The sequence below is a fragment of the Maniola hyperantus genome, chromosome 24 (genome assembly GCF_902806685.2).
Source record: "Maniola hyperantus chromosome 24, iAphHyp1.2, whole genome shotgun sequence".
In the NCBI taxonomy this organism is placed as follows: Eukaryota; Metazoa; Arthropoda; class Insecta; order Lepidoptera; family Nymphalidae; genus Maniola; species Maniola hyperantus.
Genome location: NC_048559.1, coordinates 7837096 through 7863222, shown reverse-complemented (window position 1 = coordinate 7863222; position 26127 = coordinate 7837096). Strand labels below are relative to the sequence as shown.

The 26127-nt window shown below is 39.7% G+C and overlaps 2 protein-coding genes across 9 annotated transcripts in view; one reads left to right on the top strand and one right to left on the bottom strand.

Moving 5' to 3' along the window:
- Nucleotides 1-2701: 2701 nt before the first annotated feature.
- LOC117993745 (E3 ubiquitin-protein ligase MARCHF5) lies at nt 2702-16469 on the bottom strand. 2 transcript variants are annotated; one of them, XM_069506994.1, is made up of 6 exons: nt 16124-16469; nt 7990-8235; nt 6909-7099; nt 3992-6001; nt 3363-3917; nt 2702-3255 (listed from the first exon to the last, which is right to left on the bottom strand). In XM_069506994.1, exons 1-4 carry the CDS (start codon nt 16286-16288, stop codon nt 5635-5637), a joined length of 969 nt encoding a protein of 322 aa, XP_069363095.1. In that variant the 5' UTR covers nt 16289-16469; the 3' UTR covers nt 2702-3255; nt 3363-3917; nt 3992-5634. The 2 variants fall into 2 exon arrangements, with proteins under 2 accessions (XP_069363095.1, XP_069363094.1); XM_069506993.1 differs by having other exon boundaries at nt 2702-3917.
- An 819-nt stretch (nt 16470-17288) lies between these two features.
- LOC117993743 (ileal sodium/bile acid cotransporter-like) overlaps nt 17289-26127 on the top strand; it is a 38227-nt gene continuing 29388 nt past the window's right edge. For 5 of the 7 annotated variants that reach the window (XM_034981561.2, XM_069506956.1, XM_069506955.1 and 2 more), the window contains exon 1: nt 25112-25245. The gene's annotated coding sequence lies outside the window, so the exon portion shown is untranslated. Of the gene's footprint in view, nt 17520-25111; nt 25246-26127 lie in introns of those variants that run through there. The other 2 variants (XM_069506957.1, XM_034981563.2) reach the window with 2 other exon arrangements.

The window sequence follows — 26127 nt, the reverse complement described above, 5'->3', positions numbered from 1 at the left end:
GGCATGCAGTTAGCTATTATGACGTAGACATCCGCTAAAAAAGGATTTTTGAAAATTCAACCTCTAAGGGGGTGAAATAGGGGTTTGAAATTTGTGTAGTCCTCGGACGAAGTCGCGAGCATAAGCTAGTGATAGATGAAATTGCGTTGATTAGGTTTGCAATTTGGATAATAGCCTTTAGCAGTGATAGCTTACTGGTTAAAACGTTGCCCTTGCTGTCGGCGGGGTCCGGGGTTCGAAACCGTACGGCTTATTCCGTTTATCCAGAATGCGTAAGCAATATACGAATTCGACGACTTTTTTATATCCGTACTAGCTGAGCGCGTGGAATTAGGTTGTAAAAATCCCGTGGGAACTGTTTGATTTTCGGGATAAAAAGTCTATGTCACTCGCGGGGTCTTTTGTCTAACCCATGCAAAAAATCACGTCAATCCGTCGCGACGTGATTGAAGGACAAACCAACAAACGAACACACGTTCACATTAATTATAATAAGGGTACTGATTTTCACGAATTCTGTTCGAAAACCGTTGTAAATCCAAGCAAAGTCAAACCGCGCTCCATAAATCTCCGCCTGAGCAAAGTCAAAGTACGCTCTATACTATAGATCTTGGATAAAGAAAGAAAGAAAGAAAGAAAGAAAAACGTTTTAGCATAAATACCATAGCCCATATGTCTTGCACAAGTATAAAACATACAGCGCTGTATAAAGACGTTGTTTTAAAAATTCTTTAAGAAATCCTTACTTGCAAGATTTTGATCCTTTGAAGCCAAATATTACACAAGTCCAATTAAAGATTAGGTACCTATTTATTATACTTTATAGTCTTTCACCACTAGAAAATACAACTGAAATCTCCACTAGGCACTAGGCAGCCATGTACCTACTCAACTCAAACCACTAGAAATTATCTAGATACGTATCACTAAAATCTAGGCAGCGTTCAAGATAAACACAAACACAACGCTAATTAGCGACACGAATGTTTTCCTCTAGATAAGCTTGTTTGAGAATGCAGTATTTCGCACCTGATAACACGGCCGGTAACAATTGCAAATTGCTGTACACTGCACTATAGTTTACCATATCAAATGATATTATTTGATAGCAATAAGCGGCCTACCCAAACCTGGGGAGGCGACGTACGCTATGCTTTCTTCAATCCAAGTATCAGACCACTGAGTCCGGTAAATATTTCAAGTTTAACGAATTTCAGGCATGTTCAAATCTGTAACACTATTTATTTAATGACACCAATGTTTTGATCCAAAATAATATTGTTTCAGCTCTTAATAAAAAAATCAAATTGCTCTTCACTACATATTTATCCATGCATAAAAATGCGCTCTTGTATGGATTGTGGTTTGGATGGCCGTTGGGACTTTCATCCATATTCTTAATCGTAACCTTGAAAACTCCTTGACCCCAACTCACTTAAGGGAACCTCAAGGAGTGACTCGAAACCTCTAAATTAGTATCTTTGGATCTACGAAATGCTACGAGTACCTACTTATCAGACAAAGCGAATGTCTACTCCTAGGCGTTTGACTTTATGATTTGATATTATTATCATTGATAAAACTTTTTTTGATAATCAGATTATCATTTTAAGGTTAATGATTATTATTTGCGATTTCAATATTTCGATAAGCTCTATTAGGCGCCGATCATGTCTGCAGATTTCTTGTTCTGTCGTTGTATGGTCTTTCATCATCAACCCATAGACGTCCACTGCTGGACATAGGTCTCTTGTAGGGATTTCCACACGCCACGGTCTTGCGCCGCCTGGATCCAGCGGCTCCCTGCGACTCGTCTGATGTCGTCCGTCCACCTAGTGGGGGGTCTTCCAACGGTGCGTCTTCCGGTGCGAGGTCGCCATTCCAGCACCTTGGGACGCCAACGTCTATCGGTTGTACGAACTATGTACCCTGCCCATTGCCACTTCAGCTTCGCAACCCATTGAGCTATGTTGGTTACTCTAGTTCTCCTACGTATCTCCTCATTTCTGATTTGATCACGTAAAGAAACTCCAAGCATAGCTCATCTCCATCGCATCGTATGGTCTTTACAGAACTACAAAAATACCTACTTTTTGTAGTTCTGTAGTTGACGACAGATTATCACCGACGATAGCAGCGACGACTTGTTGCGATTCCCTCGTCCATGGAGATGGCGCCTTACAGAACTACAAAATTAAGACAAGCGCGAGTCAGACTCGCACCCGAAGGATTCCGTACCATCGTGCAAGATATAACAAACACTACGTACTTTTTAATTTTTTTAATTTGCTTGGCTCCCATTTTGAAATTCGCCATCTTAGTTTTTTTTATTATTTGTTCTTATCACGGTTCTTCCGGGTCATGACTTCTGCTTGCTGACAGACAGACGGGCGGACAGTGGAGTCTTAGTAACAGGGTCCCGTTGGCATCCTTTGGGTACGGAACCATAAAAACTTGACTTAGGGCGTTTGTGCACTCATCCGTGAAATCACGATTCCGTAAAGCATGAGTGCACAAAGACCCTTAGGGCGTTTGTGCACTCATCCGTATTCAGTTCGTATCCGTGATTCTTCGAAGTGGCAGTCATACAGATACGTACTTTCGATTCAAATTTTTTTCACGGATCCGTAAAATCACGGATGAGTGCACAGACAGGGTGTCTGTTCAGTCAACAAATTATATAAAACAATAAAAACCAATGTAGGAATATTTTTCAGATTTATTGCTAAAAGTTGCCATTATGTAAAATTAAATCAAGTTACTTGCGATGTATATAAAAATATAGCCATTTCTAGCGCATTAATATAAACAGCTAAATAACACATTTACTGATCTTAAAAAAACATTTTAATAAAAAAATAAAAGTCGATTACCCGATTACATTTTATATCACAATGCCAATGTGTTCTTAATATGAGAAGCCAACCATAAAATTACTCAAGGAATCATAAGCTCTCTATATTATAATATAAAAGCTGACTGACTAACTGACTGATTTATCAACGCACAACTCAAACCACTGGACGGACGGATCGGGCTGAAATTTGGCATGCAGATAGCTATTATGAGAAAGAATTTTTTAAAATTCAACCCCTAAGCGGGTAAAACAGGGGGGTTAAATTTGTGTAGTCCACACGGACGAAGTTGTGGGCCTAAGCTAGTATACTATAATTCGCTGAAACAGACAACCTCCCACTACTACATGTAAGAAAAGCAATCAATACACATCACCACCACATCAGGAGGCATATAGACCTTACAATACACAATATTGCAAAGTCTTTGCCATTGTTTGTAGCGGATTTGTCTGTTTCAGCGGTTTATAGCAAATTTTTTTAGCCATGTAACGTGTTAATCATAACATTCCCCTTTCTCCCTCCAACTAAGCGTCAAGCTAGTGCTAGGAGTAGGGACGACAATAGTGCAACGGGTGGGGTTTGAACTTCCTCCTTCCGGATTTCAGTCCGTTCCTTTAACCGTTCAGCTATTAAGGCTTTTTGGCTAAATTAAACTTATGGTTCCTTGTGTGTCATGGACTACAAAGTAGCGCTTGTCTCTAGACAAACCATAAAATTGCTTGCCATTTTTTGATAACTTCCAGTATAGTCCGTACCAAATGAGTTCTCATGCGCCATTTTAACTCTATGGGTCAACTGTCCGTTGTTGACCGAGAAATGCGTCTCAGAGGTATCTCGCAAGCCGCGTCCCAAACGACTGTGCACACAGCCGCGGCTTACGGACGCGTCCCATAATTTGTTGCCGCCTTTAGGTGTGAACGCTCAAACTTATATAAATGTATGTAGGGCTTGTAAGACGGCCACACGATGCGTTTCCGGTGCGTTGCGGCGCCGCACCGCTATGGATTTTACCGCTTAGGCGCTGCACCGCCAACACAATGCATCGTGTGGAAAATAGACCTATCTTCTTCTTCTTCGTTCTGGGCTGGTTTCCGCACTTAAACGTTTCTGTCTGTTGTGCGTATAAAATAGACCTATATCCCGTTTACTAAAAGATTGGACCTGGCGTCGATTAAAAAAAAAAAAAAAAACTCAACAAGTGGCAGACAAAATGTCGTAGTAGGTGTATCAGTGACAAAAATGCGAACATACACGTACTACGAATTTTTGTCTGCCACTTTTTGAGTTTTTTTTTTTTTTTTTAATCGACGCCAGGATCAATCTTTTAGTAATGATGTGCAAACAAAATTCAAACTGGTGGTAAAGCAATTTCATGGCCAGTTGTGACGTATAGTTCTTGCATTTCAGGAGGGCGAGTGGCTCATGCTTGTGTTTAAGTCGTATCGGTATACGTAAGGTACACTAAGGGTGAGATCTATAGAGCGCACTCTGACTTAACTTAGACTTAAGACAGAGTTAAAACGAGACAGAGACCTCTCAAATAAATCTGTCTCGTTTTAACTCAATCTTAAGTCTGAGCAAAGTGAAAGTGCGCTCTATAGATCTCAGCCTAAATGTGTGCGTTTGCTCGCGACTGATTGGTCCGACATGCACGCACACTTACGCAATGCCCGTGTATACGACGTAACCACAAGTAAAGTTCAATCGCCTTCGTGAATTGTAAGAACTGTACTTGCAAGTACAGCTTCGGCGGAAAACTTCGGCAAGCTACGGGAGTTCGCGCACCACTGGCACAAGAGGCGGAACAGCTCGGACCGTGATCGTGGACCAGTGGGTGTTTGAGGAAGGATCCGGACCGCGGGGCACGCGGGGATCTGCGTGTTGTGTACGTCTGCCCCAGAAAGGGGAGAAAGACCAATTAGGGACAAGGACAGGAAAGAACGAATTTGTAGGGAGTCAAGAAGGCGCCCTCCCGCGTTTCGGCCCATATAACCGCGAGGTTGGTGGGGCCATGGGAGGTGGTGGGTTGTACTTGCAAGTACGCTCTGTCATGATCAAACAAGTTTCTTGTCAAATATTTCTGTGACTATATACCTGTCGAGACAGATCTTGTAACTAGAAAACGTTCAAAAACAAGTTGTATTGAAACAGTTTATGAAACGGTTGCGTAATAGCGGTTATTAAAACATGGCCATGCCGCGCCGTAACGCACCGGAAACGCATCGTGCGGTCTAAATCTGAATCGGCCGAACAAACGATCCGAATCGCGTATTTTTACAACGCTCTATCTTCAACAGGTACACAACCAAGGATAAATACACATTTCCGTCACTATATCACTTGTTCCGAATCATTAGTACTAGACACAGCATCTGTGGTGCTACTGATGTTACTTCTATACAATTTCAGATTCGACTCTGTGTAATCCAGAATTTTCCTACTAATGTCTGATATACAACATTTGTTTGTAATAAATTTTCAATGCACCCTTGATGGTTATGTATGTGAGACCTCTTGTATCTGAATAAAAAAAAAACCACAGCAGTGCGGCGCCACGTAACGCACTGGAAACGCATCGTGTGATCTAAGCCTAAAACTGCCGAACGAACGATTCGAACCGCGTATTTTTACAACGCACTATCTTCAACAGGTACATACAATGCGACGAGGCTATCTTGGGCTAATATCCCCCCCCCCCCCCCCCGTCAATGTCATTCAAGTGCCAAGAGAGCCTTGTCGCACTGTAACCAAGGATAAATTTCACACATTTCCGTCGCTATATCACCTGTTCCGAATCATTAGTACTAGCCACAGCATCTGTGGTACTGCTGATGTTACTTCTATACAATTTCAGATTTGACTCTGTGTAATCGAGAATTTTCCTACTAGAGTGTCTGATATACAACATTTGTTTGTGATAAATTTTCAAAGCACCTTTAATGGTTATGTATGTGAGACCGCCTAGAATTGTTCTATGAAGGTTGTTCTGTACGGAGCGGAAGAATATTTTGCCTATGATAGTGGATATAGTGGGTAGGAGGAGGGCCGAGCAGAATATCCTGGTGGGGGATAAGTGTGAGGTGCTCGGTTGGTGTGTGTTGTTTTGTTGGCCCGTTACGATGGCGCCTCTGTCGCCTTCCACGCTGGAAAAGAAAAGGAAAAATATAAATAAAATTGGGTATTTTCCTACTTTTGAATTTGATAAATATTATTACTTTATTATAAACTAGGATAAAAATAATGACGTACCTACGCTGAAAAAAATATTAAAATCCAACAAATATTTACAAAGTTACAGGCATTTTAATTTTGGAGTGGGAGGGTCTTCTATCCCTTTCTCGCAAAACGAAAATTTGTATGAAACCGCACGAAGCTACTATGGCATTAGTAAGGTGTGACGTCAAAATGATATATCGCTATCTCTGTCTAATCAGAAATATTTAAATATATATAACTTATAACTTGTTTGTTATTTGATCGATTTAGTTAGTTTTTTCAGTTTACGTCATTATTTTTATCCTAGTTTATAATAAAGTAATAAAAAATATGGAGTCAAATACCCAATTATAATTTTTTAGGCGACTAAGTTTTGGGACAGGGACCTTTTTAATGGTTGGGCAGCGCATATTGCTGCCCGACTGATCTATCAACGCACAGCTCAAACTACTGGACGGGTCGGGCTGAAATTTGGCATGCAAATAGCTATTATGACGTAGGAATCTGCTAAGAAAGGATTTTTGAAAATTCAACCCCTAAGGCGGTAAAATAGGGGTTTGACATTGGTATAGTCCGCGCGGACGCTAATCCATACTCCATACTAATATTATAAATGCGAAAGTGTGTCTGTCTGTCTGTCTGCTAGCTTTTCACGGCCCAACCGTTCAATCGATTTTGATTAAATTTGGTACAGAGTTAGCTTATATCCCGGGGAAAGACATAGGCTACTTTTTATCCCGGAAAATTAGAGTTCCTGCGGGATTTCAAAAAAAGCTAAATCCACGCGTACGAAGTCGCGGGCATCAGCTAGTAACTCAATAAAGTTATACTCACTTGCCAAACGGCAGAATGTACGCCAGAGCAGGAATCTTGGCGCAGTACTTCCTGAGGAACAGCAGCACCGAGTCTTCCCAATTGTACATCTTGGCGCTGATCAGCGTCACCGGGATCGTGGGCAGCAGCACCAGCAGCACGAGGGGGTCCGCTGACTCCATCATCTCTAGACCCTCTCTGTGTCCGACCACCTGGAAACGAGATAACATTCTATTAGTTACAACCATTCAATGGAAAATAACTTTGATATACCTTAACAATGCCCCATTAACAAACTGAACCAAACAATGGTTTTTCATCTTTTAAACACTTAGTATTCAAATCAACTGCCTGGGAACATATTGTGACTAACAAAACTATATTTTAATAGCCTACTAGGTACGTACACTCAACGAAATCTAACACCTACTTAATAATAATATTGATCCTAGTTTTAATATCCAAGGTAAGTACTTCAGAAATAGCTCACATAGTAGTTAATCTAAATCTATATATAATAAAAGGAAAAGGTGATTGACTGACTGATCTATCAATGCACAGCTCAAACTACTGGTCGGATCGGGCTGAAATTTGGCATGCTATTAAAACGTAGATTTTTAAAAATTCAACCTCTAAGGGGGTGAAATAGGGGTTTGAAATTTGTGTAGTCCACGCGGACGAAGTCGTGAGCATAAGCTAGTTTACGAGTATAAGAATCTTTTCTTCGAACTTGCTCTAAAAGAAGGAATTCGTTAAGAAATTAGTTCTACTGTTGAGTTTTCAGGTTTTTGTGAAGGCCTCTTTATATCGTCAGCCTACCGTTTAAAGAGCGCAAACTAAGTTATCCTTTCTGTTAATGTTGCCTCTCTGTCACATCCAGGGTATCACTCACCTGCATGACAGTGACTGCGCCATACGTGATGGCTATCCAGTAGATAGACCCCAGTAGCACGCCGCCAGCTATGAAGGGACTGATCTTGTGGGTGATTTCCTCCAGCGCGTCGAGAAGCGCCACGAAGGCACCCATTGAGGGGAACACTACCATGTACTCTGCTTTGCATTGCTAATGTTGTCTCTCTGTTACACGCAGGATATCACTCACCTGCATGACAGTGACGGCGCCATACGTGATGGCTATCCAGTAGATAGACCCCAGTAGCACGCCGCCAGCTATGAAGGGACTGATCTTGTGGGTGATTTCCTCCAGCGCGTCGAGAAGCGCCACGAAGGCACCCATTGAGGGGAACACCACGATGTACTCTGCTTTGCACTGTGGACAGAGGACCTTTCTGCTAATGTTGCCCCTCTGTTTCTCGTCTACCCACCGCTGGAGGCAACTTTGGTGTACCTGTAACGAAAACGTTTCTAATTAATTAACAGTTGAATAAAAAACCGACAAAATCTCGCGCGTCGAACTAGGATACTTCCGTACCTTGGAACTTGGAAGGTTTATAACTATTTATTACTTGGTTAACTTAAATAAGTACGCCTTAAAACAATAAATTAATTAATTAAACGCCGTGGATTTACGTTTTTTTAAATCCCGTAGGAACTCTTTGATTTTCCAGGGGAAAAGTCTATGTTAATTTCTGAGACGCAAGCTACCTTGTACCAAATTTCATATAAATCGGTTTAAAAGCCCATCGCTTTTAAGAATCCTGTGGGAACTTTTTGATTTTCTGGGGTAAAAAGTATGTCCATTCCTAATGGTTATACCTATCAAAATCGGTTACTGTTGGGCTGTGAAAAGCTAGCAGGCTAATATGGATTAAAACCAAATGTGTTGAAACTTACTCCAGGTTTTCAGAAATTAGGTCAAATTTGAAGGCTTGTATCACAGAAGCATATGATGATTATATAAGGCGTGCTGAAAGAAGCATTAAAACCAATCCTCTATGTTTCTGGGACTATATCAGTAGCTTGCGGTCTAAAGGTGGATTTGAACCTAACGTTACATTTAATGGTTCTATGCATAAAGGAGTAGATGCGGCCGAAGCTTTTGCGAATTTCTTTGCAAACGTATTTCTTCCTGATGTACCAAAGTTACGTGTAGTTGAGGCATGTCTAAATGATGGCAAGCTAAATAGTACTATATGCCACATCCCAAAGTTTACAGTGACGGACATAAAATATGGCATTGATAAACTGAAGGTAAATTGCGCAACTGGACCAGATAACTTACCAGCTGATGTTTTGAAAATGTGTAGTAAATATCTTAGTCTCCCTCTTTGTCATGTACTTAATTTAATCTTAAAGACTGGACAATATCCTTCTCAATGGTTATGGAAGCTGACCCGAGTTACACCAATACCTAAAAAAACCGGTACGACGTCCGTAGAGGAATTTCGGCCCATAGCTATTCTCTCAACGCCTGCCAAGGTATTTGAAAGAATTGTGCATAGAGAGATAAGCCGGCAAATCAGTAATTTACTATGTGACGAACAGCATGGATTTAGGATTAAGAAGTCTGTCAACTCCAACTTATTAACAGCTACTGAATACATATCGTCCTGCCTAGATAGAGGCCATCAAGCAGATGCACTTTATTTTGATTACCGCAAAGCTTTTGATAGAGTTAATAACGATATTCTTCTAAAAAAACTCAGTGCTATTGGTCTTTCTCCTCAGCTCCTACATGTATTATCAGACTACCTCCGTGACCGTCAGCAATTCGTTCGATATGGCATATATGAGTCTAAACCATATCATACGCGATCCGGTGTAAGCCAGGGCTCTATCTTAGGACCTCTATTCTTCCTAATCATGATAAACGATCTTCCAGAATCTATAAAATATGCAAAATGCTTGCTATATGCAGATGACCTAAAACTTATATTCGAAATTACTTCTATCGAAGATTGTCTCAAGTTGCAATGCGATCTTACAGCTGTATATCACTGGAGTAAAGCGAACAAAATGGAGTTCAATCGTGACAAATGTTCAGTTATGACCTTTGGTAAAGTTCGGTATCCTTTGATACATGAATATAAAATGGATGGAATCCCTATTCCCAGAGTACAGAACATGAAAGACCTAGGTGTAATTTTTGATAAAAAATTGACCTTCCATGACCATATTAACACCGTAGCAGCTGACTCATTTCGAAGATTAGGATATGTACTACGCAACTCTCGGGAGTTCCATAGTCCTTTGGTAATACGATTACTATATTACGCCTTAGTCCGAAGCAAGCTCGAAACAAGCACCTGTGTCTGGCATCCGTACGAGGCAAAGTACGGGCTTATATTAGAAAAAGTACAAAAGGCCTTCCTAAGATACCTGTATAAACGTTGCTATGGATATTATCCTTTCCTATACCCAACCAAATTTCTGTTAGGTTGCTTAGGTTTCAACTCCCTGGAGGTCAGACGCATTTGCGACCAACTCAAAATTATGTGTCAAATTTTGCGAGGAGATGTTAATGCTCCAGAACTTCATAACCAACTGTGTCGCATACGTGTCCCTGAATCCAACAGTAATCTTCGTCCACGAAAAAATAAACTTTTCGTGGTCCCACATCATCGCACTATTGCTAGATCTATGTCACCTATACCCCGTTCATTAGCATCATTCAACGCGCTTTTGGACAATAATGCTCAATGGGACCCATTTAATGATGGGTCTATAATACTGGTTCGGGAGTTACTGAAGTACGCTGAGAGCATTGCATGAATATGTCATTCAATGTTCTCAGCGTACATATTCAAAATTCTTTGATCTTTTATCGTTTTGTATTTTATGTCTTTTTTCTTGTACCTTTATTTGTATTTAAATTTATTATTAATCATCTAGTTAGTGTAAGTGGCACTGCCGTTCTAATTAGATATAAAATAAATAAAATAAATAAATAAATAAAATGACGAGGTAGGTTCAACCTTGACTTTCAACGAAATGTTTGTTCAGATAAATGCTATTGACTGTCACCTTTCAGATTAACTATCAACTTGTTGTAAGAAAGCCTATCAGTCTCAGACAGCAAATCCACATAATGTCGTGATTTAAAAACAAAGTAACTAGCAATAAACGCGAAAGTGTAGTAAACAAAGTAATCAATCATTAATGTGAGCACATAAACAAAGAGAACACAATATGAATCACAGTTCCCTATTTTTATTGTTTAAAAAAATGAAAGACCTCCTTGGCTCAGAGGTGAGATCTGTTCTCTTATAATAGGGTCTTGGAATGTGGTAATAAAGGCCTGTAGTAGGCCTTTGCTCTCTTGTACCTACTAAAAAGTAAAATATTCTTTATTGTACATGTTGTACACCAAAACCAAAACAATAGAAATATAACAAAGATGTTTGCATAGGCGGCCTTACCGCTAAAATAGGGAACTCTTCCAGGAGTTCCAGGCAACCTAAGGGTAGAGGATATTATATAAATTAAAGAAAGCGGAAGAGGTGTACTAATTAAATAAAGTAAATACCCATAATATAGGTAGGTATGTATATGTATAAAAATAAAAATACAACAGTCAACAGTTAGTTAGTTAGTTAGAGTAGGTGTTTAAGTTAGAATATAAGTTTATAAGTTAGAATATCATTTAATATGTAAAAACTAATTATTGTTAAGGAGCGCCAACTCGCCAACAAACTGGCTCACCAGTTTGGCGAGACAAACAATTTACTTTATTTGGTACCAGTGGCGTGCAAAGTATATAAGCTTAAAAGCTCAGCATACCCTGGCTTACTCTGGTAAAGCTCTGGCATTTTGAATCTACAAATGATTGGAATCTTTTTTTAAATAATTGAAAATTCGTCAAATAGCTCGCCGCGCCTTGCAATAAAATCATAGCACTATCACAGTCACGAACCACGGCCGCGGTCGGTGTAAGCTTAGCCGTTGAACCTTGAGTGAACCCCATCTATCGGTATTCGGTACTACTATCAGTCCTCTCCCATGACGCGGACGACGAGACGCGTCATCAGAGGCAAAATCCAGTTGTGCTTTTACTCACACATCCACGCTTACACGTATAGTAATATTACGCAACTCTAAGGTCTAGATGTGTGAGACATTTCTCCTAGAACTTGTTAATGTGTGCGTCAAATGACCCTAAATGACCCCTTTTTGACGGGCGAAATAAGCACGACTTCTGTCCAATCACAAGAGAGTTCAATACCGCGCGGAGTTTAAATTCGTAAGTACATGTAAGCATTTGAGTTTTTAATCTATTACAATCAAAATAAGTAGCTATATTTATTATAATTCTATACTTTTTCAATTTAATTAATTTATTGATATTATTTTCCATAAATTTGAGTACGGTTTAGATTCTAAGATAAAGTTTGCCAGTTTATGTTTCGAACGTAAATTCAAATAAATAAACCAAAACTCGTCCTATTTAAAAGAATAAAAGATTTAAAAGCATTATGCCCTTTTATTGATAATTGCAATAGTTCTTTAATAATTAAATACTATTTCTTGCAAAATAAATAATAGCTTTTATGACTAATTCAATTTTTAAGGAGATTTTTGGTATATTTTGGCATAAAAATCTCAAACTTTAATTACCTACTCCATCTTGTTTTGTTTCCAATCGTTCAATGTGCAGTGTTTTGTTTTATTTTGGTGAAAAATAGAGTTTTTGTGGATATAACTACGTGAAGTAAATGAAATCCAGTTCGTTTTGTGATTTTAAAAGTTTGTATAAAGGTTTATTTATAGAATACTTATTACTTATTTGGAAAATGGAAGTTTATTCATGTGAAGTTTGTGATGGCGCTGTGTGTTTACAAAAGGTACTTAGACAAAACTTTGTTTCTTTTCCCTTTAACGTAAAATTAGATATTATTCGCAAAGGAATATGTGTACCACTGTTACAATTATCACAAAAAAAGTGATAAAGTCACTTATTTCGATGTTTGAGGTGGTTCTTTAGGCATGCGGCGCGGCGAGCGCTTCCTTGTAAACTGTATTGTACCTAACATCAGCTAATTTTGGCGAGTAGCAAGTAGGTATGTGCTTTTATGTTATTTATTTTTTATAGTAGTCATCATCATGATCATGATCAACCCATCGCCGGCTCACTACAGAGCACGGGTCTCCTCTCAGAGTGAGAAGGGTTTGGCCATAGTCTACCACGCTGGCCAAGTGCGGATTGGTAGACTTCACACACCTGTAAGAACATTATAGAGAACTCTCAGGCATGCAGGTTTCCTCACGATGTTTTCCTTCACCGTTAAAGCGAGTGATATTTAATTACCTACTTAAAACGCACATAACTCCGAAAAGTAAGAGGTGCGTGCCCGGGATCGAACCCCCGACCTCCGATTAGAAGGCGGACGTCCTAACAACTAGGCTATCACAGCTTATAGTAGTATGTATCATCAATCATTTTTTTTTTAATTTTTTTTAATTTTTAAATTAAAAAAAAAAAAAAAAAAAATTTAGTTTTTTTGCGATGTATTCCCCATGCATACCCGGGGCTCCGGGCCTGTGCACGCCACTGTTTGGTACTAGCTGATGCTCGCGACTTCGTCTGCGTATAATAAGGTTTTTTGAAAATCCCGTGGGAACTCTTTTATTTTCCAACATAAGAAGTCTATGTCACTCTGCAGGTCTTTATCTATACCCATGCAAAAAATCACGTCAATCCGTTGCACCGTTGCGACGTGATTGAAGGACAAACCAACAAACAAACACACTTTCGCATTTATAATAAGGGTACTGATACGCTTGATTATAATTAAATAAATTAAAAAAATAAAAAATAAGAGAGGAATAGAGGGCAGATAAGTGGAATAAAAAGTTAAAAAAACTAATTACTTTCTTTGCTAATTGCTATGTGTACATTAAAGAATAAATGTTACTATTAGTTTATTTTTAGTTTAACTTTTGTCCAAAGCATGAGCTAGCCTTTGTGTCCTGGGTTACCCCAAATAGATGGATTTAAACACTGATTTCAAGTTTAAACGGAATAAAACAATAAAAACAACTTACCTACACAGTGTGATGAGGTAAATGTGTCAACAGGTCAGACTATCAATATTTGTACAATTATCATTAATTTGATATTAATCTGTTTTCAACAGATATTTGTAATGTGTGTTATCAATAATTTGGTATTAGTCATATAATTTAAATTTTCATTCTTTCCATTCCTTCTCTTGTATCGTTCAACTGTTTTAGGGTTCCATAGTGAAACATTTGTCTGTCTGTGTATCACAGCCATTTTACGCCAAATCAAATCAAATCAAATGGTTTATTCAACTATTAGTAACTAGCAGGTTTATGTATCTACTTATGAAGTATGAACTATACTCTAATATGTGTGTTCTAAGTTCTAACACATTCTAGCACTTTATTATGCCACTAGCTTATGCTCGCGACTTCATCCGCATGGACTACAGAAATTTCAAAGCCCTATTTCACCCTCTTAGGGGTTGAATTTTCAAAAATCCTTTCTTAGCAGATGCCTGTCATAATAGCTATCTGCATGCCAAATTGCAGCCCGATCCGTCCAGTAGTTTGAGCTGTGCATTGATAGATCAGTCAGTCAGCCAGTCAGCAGTCATTCAGTCACCTTTTCCTTTTATATATTTAGATTACCTATTATTTATTTTACCTAGATACTAGGTATAATAATTAAAGTAAAGCATTAATTAATGTTCTAAATTATCATTTAGCATTGTGATGTAAAAACATTAATTGATACTCATCAGTAAAAGTATAATAATTAAAAACATTTTATAATATATCTACTACCAACTAGGAGTACTATGTTTACTTAAAGATTAAGTTGCAAGCATCAGCTAATAGATCAAATAAATAGGTACCATTATAAAATTTAATTAAGTGTAGTTAAATCTAAATCACTAGAGACCGAATTATATATGCATTTGCATATTCGCATATGCATTTGCATATTTTAGCCGTTCTCTGCGGTAATAGCATATTTTACCTAAGATCTAGTTATGTTGCATATTATCGGTACATTTGCAATATATTTCACTCACCCTGCGTTCCGAAATGCGACCAAATTTAATGACAGTCACAAACAAAATATAAGGGCATAGCTATTGAGTAATAATTGTGACTTTTTGCCTACTACAAAGTTGTTCCACCTATTACGCATATAAATTGTTACTTGTTCATACTTGACGTGCGTGCTCATTGATCAGCAGTTGGGTTTTTTTATTTATTTGTGTGAAATTTGGTGCATAATTCATCATTTAATTTCGCATATTCTGCCAATTTTCGTGAATATTTCAAGCATTTTTCATGCATATTTGCATGCATATAACAAGCTTTTTATGTTGCATATAATCCGGTCTCTACTAATCACCTTATATTGCATTTCTTGCTACTAATATAGGTACTACATTTCATGCTTATATTCATTATACATAAACAACATTGTTTATAATATAAGTGGTAGCCATCTAGGAATGCTAAAGAACAAATAATAACCCTCTAATAAGTACTTAAACTGATAATGCTTAACTGATATCTGTGTTTAACTGTTGTAAACATGACATTTTATAGTAACTTCAAAACTTAAGTATAACTTGAATACCTTCAAGGCAAGAGTGAATAGGCATTTTCTAGGCGAGCGCTGTCTTTCTTAGGCTGCATCATCACTTGCCACCAGGTCTGATTGCAGCCAAGTGCTAGTCTATAATATTTAAACAAAAAAAAAAAACCAAACAAACGTAACTAGTTTGGCTCTCATTTGAAAATATGAATAGTAACAAATCAAACTCAATGAAATTATGTAAATATTATGTTCTAGGAACTAATATCTATTTCTGTTAAAATATTCAGTTTCAAAGTTACATGGTCTCAAGAGACTACATATATATATATATATATATATATATATATATATACAAATATTAAAGTCTTAAAACTAATAATTTTTCAGAAATCTGGCAAACCACAGACGTGGATATTAGTTTCTAAAATGTGCCTACAAAGTTACTTTGAGTTTGATTGGTTAATTGGTTGGACAGCCATTAACAAAAGAACTTCATAATAAGGATTCTTTTATATATAATATTATAGATGTAAAAGTGTCTGCCTATCCATCTGTCTGTCTGTCTGCTAGCTTGTCACAGCCCATCTGTTAAACCGATTTCAATAAAATTTGGTACAGAGACAGCTTGCATTCAGGGAAGGACATAGGCTACTTTTAATCCCGGAAAATTAAAGAGTTCCTACAGAATTTTCAAAAACCTAATTCCAGGCAGACGAAGTTGCGGGCATCAGCTAGTTATAATTTAACGCGCACTAACCCATTTTGTGGTACCAATGCATTTGCACGGTTGAACCCACGCTGCTAATCTGTCGTCAGCCTCCGTAGCAAAGCAGACCCAACAGGACTTCGCGTTTTCATCTTCTGAAGTTTGTAAAGCACTAGCACTTGGCTCTCCAATCACTTTGTTTTCATTAGGCATCATAATTGCTTACGAAGGCAATAAAAGGAAAGAGTTGTTTTGATTTTCACTCACTACGTCACTACGACCTTTTTACAATTATTGTTGCTCGTATAAAGAATATTGAGGTTTATTACAACTGATACTGAAACACAAACAAAAATGTATCTCGGACAATGTTGGCAAGCTGCGGAATGTGTGGATTTGTAATCAACACCGACCAGAAATAAAAGGTAATCAAAATCAATCAGTTATTTTTTTCGTCAATCAACGCGGCTTTCCATTTTCCTTGGTCCACTGACTGACATTTGATTTGATTTTGACAAAAGTGAATGACATTGACAAGTTACATGCTCGGTGACAAAGTGATGATCCTACTAGCTAGATTAAAAACTGCTAAACTCTCAGACTAAAAATAAGGAGACTTGTCAAACGCGTATACCCGAAAGGTACATAGTAGATAATCTATGCCCGAAAGGGACAAAACAGCAAAAGAAATAATACTTACGTATGAAAGGTTATGTTTCATAATTTGCGTTCGCTACAACTTTTACACAGCAATACAACATAAATGGCTTCTACACACCTTCAATACTAAATTTAAAACAGAAAACTAAATAAAAACTCGTAATAAATTACTATCACAGAGGTTTGTTGGGCACAAACTACAACGTGCCCAACAGAAAAAAGCTTAACTATGACAAAGACAAAAAACTGTGTTTATGTTACTCTTAAGAGCTTTTCTATACACCTAGCTTGCTCTAACAAGGTAGGTATTATTATTTTTATGCCAAATCTACGTTGATTCTAAACCTGAGGCCAAACTGCTTCGAAACAAATGCTTTTATTGTACTAGCAATAAGTAATTAATTAATATTTTATCAGGAATTTTATATCATGGCAGCCTTTGTTCAACAACTACGCCCCCCTACCAGAGCCGTAAAACCAGTTACAAAAAAACTACGCCCCCTGTCATCTGTCAATCATGTTCATATAGTTGCTAGTTGTCAATGTCATTCAAGTCACAAGTGCCAAAAAAAGAGCCTCCGTTCACAGAGTACATTGCCTCCGTTTCAATTTTTAATTCATTAGGTACCTATTTCAACCACATTTCAACTAATTTAAAACAAAATGTTGAATTAAAAAGTTGTTCTCATGTGTTACAAGTGAATCTGAGAATAAGTAATTAGAACTTTAATACCTACTTAAGTTAAAGTTGAACCAAGTTACGTTAAAGAAACTTCGGGACAAGATTGTAAGTTTATGAAATTAATTAACTTTTTCTAAGATTGTAGCTATAAGTACTAAGAAATAGTTAACTTCTTTGTTTGAATAGAGCTATATCGTGTGTCTTTTACAGGAATATTAATAATCTTATGATATAACCTTTATCTAAAATTTAAGACAACCTTGAATTAAGAGCATCTTTTACATAACTTTCTATCTTATTGTCATAATATCTTATATTATTATATATATATTTTCTATAACATGCTTATTTTTTTTTTAATTTAAATCCATACCTACTAAAATTATCTAAATGTATAAATGGAAAAGGTGACTGACTGATTGACTGACTGATCTATCAACGCACAGCTCAAACTACTGGACGGATCAGGCTGAAATTTGGCATGCAGAATGCAGATAGCTATTATAACATAGGCTTCCGCTAAGGATTTTTGAAAATTCAACCCCTAAGGAGGTGAGATAGGGGTTTGGAATTTGTGTAGTCCTTTGGTATTTTTAAAAACCTAAATCCACATGGACAAAGTTGTGGCTACCATCCATCCATACTAATTTTATAAATGCGAAAGTGTGTCTGTCTATCTGCTAGCTTTTCACACCGATTCTGACAAAATTTGATATTTAAATATAGCTTACATCCCGGGGAGGGACATGCTACTTAAAAAGTAGCATGTCCCTCCCCGGGATGTAAGCTATCCGGAAAATCAAAGAGTTCCTACGGGATTTTTAAAAACCTAAATCCACGTGGACGATGTTGCTTGCATCCTCTAGTTAATATTAATTCTAATCTAAATCTAATCTAAATCAGCTTGTGCTGTCCCACGTCTGGGCAAAGGCCTCCCTCCGATCCTTCCACAATTTTCTATTTCGTGCCTCTTCAGGGAAATAATAATTATAAAGAGGTAAAGTTAGTAAGTTTGGATATGGGGGTAATCTCCAGAACTAATGGTCTGATTCTGAATTTTTTCTTCACTGATTGATAGCTACATTATCCTCGAGTGCTATAGGCTATAAATTATATCACGCGAATGAAATCGCAGGAAAAAGTTAGCATATAATATATTTAGGTACGGAAGTAAAATTCAATTAAAAAAAACACAATTTATTAACACAAAACCAAATACTTTTACAATTATCAAACTTTTAATGATTGGAACAAAATTTAACACGAAAGACACAAAAAGTAAAAGTCAGTAATAAAGAAAAACATAATTCAAACCAGACCACGATGAATACAGCACAAAAATCAGTAGCGAAATGAGCCCAGTGCTCGCGCGCGCTCAGCTTTTATAGCTAAGCTCATTAAGAGAGGTGGCGTGACCTAAGACGGCCTCTCCTGACTATGCGGCGTCCTCGCCCGCCAAAATAGCCAGAAAAGGTCGTGAGATCTTCTCTGCGGAGACTTGCAGCTGGTGCCGCAACGCTGTCGGCGTGCGGTGCGCGAGGGGAGACCGGTGAGGAGCTCGCCGAATGGAGCGATGCCTCTGCCTCTACCGCGTAAGGTGCCGGGGCAGACTCAGGTGCGGAAGGGGGACCAGCACCTGGGCCAACTACTTCATAGTCATCACCTGAAATTAGCTTCGATATAGCACAACTCCATAGCTATAAATGGTAACACAATGGGTAAGCAATTCGAAATGCGACTTAGTATTAGCTAGACATGTAGATAAATCATTTAGTTTTATGGGGTGTCCCTATCACCCAGAGGAGGTGACACCTAACAACCTATGAGACGTCTCAAACCTAGCGCGCGCTTCTTCTCGTCATCTTCGGACCGCCAGACTCGGGGAACGGTCTCAGACCGTCAGACTCGGGCAACGGTCTATGGAGCAGGAACTTGAGATGACCTTCATCAGACCACCAGACTCGGGCAACGGTTTCAGACCACCAGACTCGGGCAACGGTCTATGGAGCAGGAACTTGAGATGAACTTCATCAGACCACCAGACTCGGGCAACGGTCTCAGACCACCAGACTCGGGCAACGGTCTATGGAGCAGGAACTTGAGATGACCATCATCAGACCACCGGGCTCGGGCAACAGTCTATGAAAGTGCATCTCAACCAGCCACCGTTGAACTTCCCTTGAGGAGTAAAGCATTACCGTGATTTGTTTAGTCATAGCACAAAAATAGATGTCGTGGATCAGTCCGTCAGTAGATAAGTACGTAAGGGAGCAAGCAAGGCCTTTTTAGTAAGGAGGGTGAGAGTTTTGGGGCTATGATTAACAAAATCACGACTTTCATCTTCACCACCACAAAGTAGTCAACAAGCTGAACTCACATTCGAAGAAAGTACCACACGCATCCGGGCACCACTCTCCTTGCCAGGGCACCATGCCCTCCACTGCCACCTGAGTAGTCGTGCCATACGACCCACTCAGCAGCTCCAGCTCGTAGCGGCTGCTTGGCAGGGTATTCAGGACCTTGTATGGCCCCCGCATACCAGGATCAAGTTTCCCCGTGGACTGGGAGTACTTGATCACAAACACCATGGCTCCAGCCTGAAACACACGAGGCGGACAACGATTCTGATTATCATAGGCATCCCTGCCAGGCACGATATCAATCTGGAGATCAAGCCGTACAGTTTCAGCAACCACACTGTTGTCTACTGGTGAGGAACTCTAGAGATCTGCTTGTTTGATATACAAACCAGGCAGTGAGCCTGGTACTTAACTACGACCTGAAGTAGCCCAGGAAACCAGAAGTACTTCGGGATCAGGTTCAGAGCCTTTTAGGCAAAGACTTGCAGCAGACGACGGTATCACAACTACCACGCTTCCGCTCCTACTGGTGAGTAGCGGTAATAGAGCGTAACACTTTAATACCGATGAGAGTCTAGCTGTCCCACTTACAGATACTCGACGAGCTTGTCCTGATCTGCGACCTGCACCATCTGAGCCCAGTTGCTCGGCTTGGTGATGCTGTTGACTTAAAGGGTTGCATCTAAAATAGTCGCCATAACACATCATCGTGCGCTTTTGGTACTCAAAGTCGAAGATGAAGTCATGGAAATAAATCCACATACGAGTAACGCGCGGCAGTGCGGCCTTCTTACGCTCGGTGGCTGTGAAAGCGTTGTAGTTGGTCACACCCATAAACTGAAGACAAACCAAATGGTGGCGCAAGTGTTGACTGCCAACGCTCCCAGCACGTAGGAGTACTACCTACTCACTGCACCGTGGGTAAATTAGCAAAGATTGCTACCTTGGACTCAGTGGTGAGTCGCTCAGTGATGTTCTGACGTATCTTTTCCTGTTCAGGGCCTCAATGAAAAGGAACCTCTTTTTTTCGTCAAACGTGCAAGGCAGGCTGTCTGAATAGCATACTCCTCAACGTAGCGCCGAAAGTACCCAGCTAGATCTTAGATTGCCAGATTTGTTTAATGTACTCAAGGGGTAAGGACTTTTACCTACGTTATGGCCTTGTCCTAAAGACTCGGCCTCGCCTGACCCTAACAAATGAATCTCATAAAAATGGTAAACTCGGAAACAATCGGTAACGGGAATTATCAGATTTTCTAAAAGAGTTGAATCTACCCACGTTACATTATTTACGAACACACTACAGTGCGTCGCTGGCTAGCATGTCATACGAAACACCTTCAAGTCCAAGACGGTATGCGTAGGTCACGTGCTTTAATACAACACGTGCCTATCGAAATCATGGACACTAACTTTAAAAAAAGAACATTCTCACCAATCAGCTCGTACAAGGGCTTGGCAGCGCTTGTGTTGCCCCACGATGAGCATGGCATCGTGCCACAATACCAGTGAGCTGAAACGTTCACGAAGGGCGCCGAAGCTTGGAGCAGCATGCGCGGTTTGGTGCCGCGACACCAGTGAGCCCCATGCTCGCGAGAGGCACCATAGCCCGCAGCGGCGCACGCAGCGCAGTACCACCAGCGCGCCGTCTCGTTCGCCAAGAGCGCAGAAAAGCGCGGCAGCGGCGCGGCACGTCGCAGCAACGCCAGCGCAGCGTCACGCTCGTACAGAGCGCAGAAAGGCGCGGCGGCGGCGCGGCACGGCGCAGTAACGCCAGCGCACCGTCACGCTCGTGCAGAGCGCAGAAAGTCACGGCAGCGGCGCGGCACGGAGCAGCAACGCCAGCGCAGCGTCACGCTCGTGCAGAGCGCAGAAAGGCACGGCAGCGGCGCGGCACGGAGCAGCAACGCCAGCGCAGCGTCACGCTCGTGCAGAGCGCAGAAAGTCACGGCAGCGGCGCGGCACGGAGCAGCAACGCCAGCGCAGCGTCACGCTCGTGCAGAGCGCAGAAAGGCACGGCAGCGGCGCGGCACGGCGCAGCAACGCCAGCGCAGCGTCAGGCCAGAGCATAGCCAGCCTCGCTCTCATGCAGAATTCCAAAGCCCGCAGCCAAGCGTGCAGCATTGCGTCGGAACATTCGAGAAAAGAAAGATAAATGTGAGCACTATGTTCGACTATGTTCGACTATGTTCGAATCGTGTTCGAATATAAGTGTTTCCCAGTTGGTTTAGTACAGTCCTTATTACGACAGATCCACCTATTCATACAACGATCTAACACCACATGAAGACTGATTTCTAATCTTGTGGAAACTCAATTTGTTATCTCGTGGCAAAAATAATTGTTCAGCAAAAACTCATCTACCTACATTACGGTTACTCTTTTTACAAAAAGAACACTGAACTGCATCAAAACCGATGTTTTTGGTTTTCGATAAGTTTTAACTTTTCGCACAGTAGGTACACTCTGTGATCCTAATTTTCACTCAGAAAACCGCGTGATTGGAAAGTACTATGACTAAGACTACGCTTTCTAGTCTTAAACTGCGAGTTTAAATTGCGGGTATCTTGGTGAGATACTTCATGAAGTGACTAATGGACCGACATAGATGTTCTTAATCTCAATGTCTACCTCTCGTGGGCACAGTGGAATAAATTCCGTTTTAAAATTGATCTAAGACTGATCATAACAAAAACCTTTTGTACAAGTTCCACTTTACGAAACTACCTCCCGGCTATGCCATCGGTTGAGGTTACGAACATGATCAACTTTTTTACACCATGCATCAACATCATTAAAAATCGAGACCAAAAATAAAGACATCTACGTTCCACTAATTGTACGACACCGACTAGCACGCCTTTGTTCATTATTCAATTTACGTGAATTACTTTTATACTTAAATCGATTAGTAGATTTAGACGACGGCATTATTAATTCACAAAAACACGTAGGGTAGACGTGAAAACTTTTAGACAAAAATTCAATTTGGACAAGAACACTTGAACTAGATTCGTTCACGTGGCCAATACGTGCTTAGCCATAAAGCCAAAGGTATAGGTACTTGATTCTAAAGATTTAATTGCAGTAACTTCATCTTGTTCGGAACAAGGTGCAGAAACGGGAGTGTTGCATTCTGTTTGAACGGTCACAGTGTTACCGAGACGATTAATATTACACTCGCTTTTAGTTACTACCGAGGTTAAACTATTTTCGACAAGTCTCGACACGTTTTTCTCGATCGCGGAGTATTGATTCATTATTGAGTGCAACGTTTGGATAAAAACACGACTAAGTGCGTGATCTCGCGACCTACATCTAGGCCCTGCTGTTTCACATCCACGTGGTCTGCTTCGAAAACTTCGAGTTTGATCACGGCACATCACGGCTACGATCGCGGTTACGATACCCGCGATCCGACATTGTACAAGAAAAACAACAAAAATTTAAAGGTTAGAATTTTGTTCCAATTTAAGCAAACTGATTGTCAGTGACTAGATTTTAACTATAGTGGGCTATTGAATAGGAATCCCAGTTCTGAATTTAGGTACGGAAGTAAAATTCAATTAAAAAAAACACAATTTATTAACACAAAACCAAATACTTTTACAATTATCAAACTTTTAATGATTGGAACAAAATTTAACACGAAAGACACAAAAAGTAAAAGTCAGTAATAAAGAAAAACATAATTCAAACCAGACCACGATGAATACAGCACAAAAATCAGTAGCGAAATGAGCCCAGTGCTCGCGCGCGCTCAGCTTTTATAGCTAAGCTCATTAAGAGAGGTGGCGTGACCTAAGAATATTATTTCAGGACATCTCATCTTTGACATTGCCCTAAAAAAAATATCCATTTCAAGAATGATAACATAGTAATTACCTACTTACCTAATATTTTATTACTGTTTTAATTTTAATTGGATAGCAGTAGTAGTTAAAATAAAATTTGAATTGTAATCAATAAATTATTATTTAGTCAATGCCTTTCTTTAAACAGCTTTTTATGTGAAAAACACGAATTCCAGTTTTTATAAGTCATATTTTATTTATTCTTAAACAAGACAATTGCGACTTTGCCGTAGATTTCGGTTTTTCATAATCCCTTGGTTCATCATCAAATTCATTGTATTTTCCGAGATAAAAGGTATGCTATTGCAGTGTTTTGTAAAGTGGTGATAATGAAAAATAAAAAAAAATACCTGGCTGAGTTTGTTGTAGGCTTTTCTCAGACCTGGGCGCGTTTGGAACCCTCGTAGCTTTAGTTTTAAGTTTGCGTAAAAATTATCACCACTATATATTACAAATCTGTCTGGCAGCTACCTCGGTCAGCATATTAGTCTGGCCATTTAACGAGGTAACGCTGCCAGCAGCAGTTCTGGGTACCCTGCCTCGTTGCGGTGGTTTAGATGATATTTTCGATCTGTAGTTTTTATGTTCGATTGAATTGCTTGTATTTACCCGCCATATCTGTCCGAGCATTAATTTCTCGGCGCGGGAGTACAATACTCGATAGGTACTCGCCACTCGGTAGCCTTGATATCTTGACTCTAGAGGGGACTGGTTGATACCACTGTTTAGCAATCATACAGATGGGCAAACAATGTTACGTAGAGCAACATAGTCCTTCTAATCCAATCCATCAGCCTGTTTGCGTCCACTACTGGATATAGGCTTTTCCAAGATCGCGCCACCAAACACGGTCCTCCGCCTTCCTCATCCATCCGCTCCCCACCACCTTCAGGTCATCGGTCCAGAGAGTCCTTATAGAGTGATAGAATAGATTCCAGTGAACCTGCATCAATCATTATTACAATCGCAATTGTTGTAATTGGCTGAATTTATGGTATTCTTGTTGCAACAATGCTTTGTAGCCAGTAGTGAGCGAGCGTCAATCAATCAGAGGCGATCTTCACACTATAGCTGTCATTTTACCGTAATCAAACTCCAGAGTTGCGATTTGCGAGCGACTATTGAGGTATAATTATTCGCGACAGGTCGAGATAGCAATCGGGGTTTCGCCCCGTTGTGGGTTATTTACTTACTATAAGTTATCCGCAAAATGGGCCAAACTTCTTGTTTTAAAGGCACATATCTATTTTCATATCTACGGATTTAACAAAGTTGCCGGAGTTTATGATAGTTCTAGAAAGTCGAGTTCAACTCGACGAAAAACGTTCAATGAATTCAACGCGGCGAAACCCCGATTGCTATCTCGACCTGTCGCGAACAATTATACCTCAATAGTCGCTCGCAAATTGCAATCATGGGCGTTTCTCAATTGTATATTATTTGCTAAACAGTGTAAATACGATACGATTGGCGAACGAATACTGCGAACTTTATATTATGCCAGTGACGTTGAAGTGCAAGCAGCCGCTTGCCGTCTCGCGCGTGTTGCTGGGTTCTTTTTAGTGTAACTTTCTCTTTTAATTCGGTGCCCGTTTGTTCGTTGCGTCACTCGATTAGGTGAGTTTAATGACATGATAACAACCTTAGGTATTAAATACCTATTGCTGCTAGGTATTTTATACTGTTAAGTCTGTATTTATTTTAATAATGTATCCGTTCTCAATGTGTACTTATATTATTATACCTTTACGTAAATTGTGCGCGCCGCACCTTTACAAACAAGAACTTATATGAAGGTAAACAATTTTGTAATGATGAAGAATGGAAAAGTTAAATATCTATATCTAAATATATAAAAGGAAAAGGTGACTGACTGACTGACTGACTGACTGACTGACTGACTGATCTATCAACGCACAGCTTAAACTACTGGACGGATCGGGCTGAAATTTGGCATGCAAATAGCTATTATGACGTAGGCGTCCGCTAAGAAAGATTTTTTGTAAATTCAACCCCCAAGAGGGTGAAATAGGGATTTGAAATTTGTGTAGTCCACGCGGACGAAGTCGCGAGCATAAGCTAGTATTATATATATAGAAGGAAAAGGTGACTGACTGACTGACTGACTGATCTATCAACGCACAGCTGAAACTACTGGACGGATAGGGCTGAAATTTGGCATGCAGATAGCTATTATGACGCAGACATCCGCTAAGAAATAATTTTTGAAAATTGAACCCCTAAGGGGGTAAATTAGGGGTTCGAAGTTTGTGTAGTCCACGCGGACGAAGTCGCGGGCAGAAGCTAGTCAACCATTACAACAATTAGCTTGCATTTGGGAGACGAATTATTTTCATCACGGAAAATCAAAGAGTTCGCACGGAATTTTTAAAATCCACGTCCCACCACGTGGGGTTGCGGGGATCATCTACCTAACCTGTCCACAAGGGTCACACCCCCGTGAGTAACAGTGTGACTCAACGGGGAAAAAATCCTCTT

Bases quoted from the DNA above. Each gene is read 5' to 3' on its own strand.
- LOC117993745 (XM_069506993.1), bottom strand. From the start codon at position 16,288: ATGATGCCTAATGAAAACAAAGTGATTGGAGAGCCAAGTGCTAGTGCT. The intron at 7,100-7,989 runs GTGAGTGATATC...TCTCGTTTCCAG, and splicing joins GCGCCGTCACTGTCATGCAG to GTGGTCGGACACAGAGAGGG. The intron at 6,002-6,908 runs GTGAGTATAACT...TTTCTTTTCCAG, and splicing joins TACATTCTGCCGTTTGGCAA to CGTGGAAGGCGACAGAGGCG.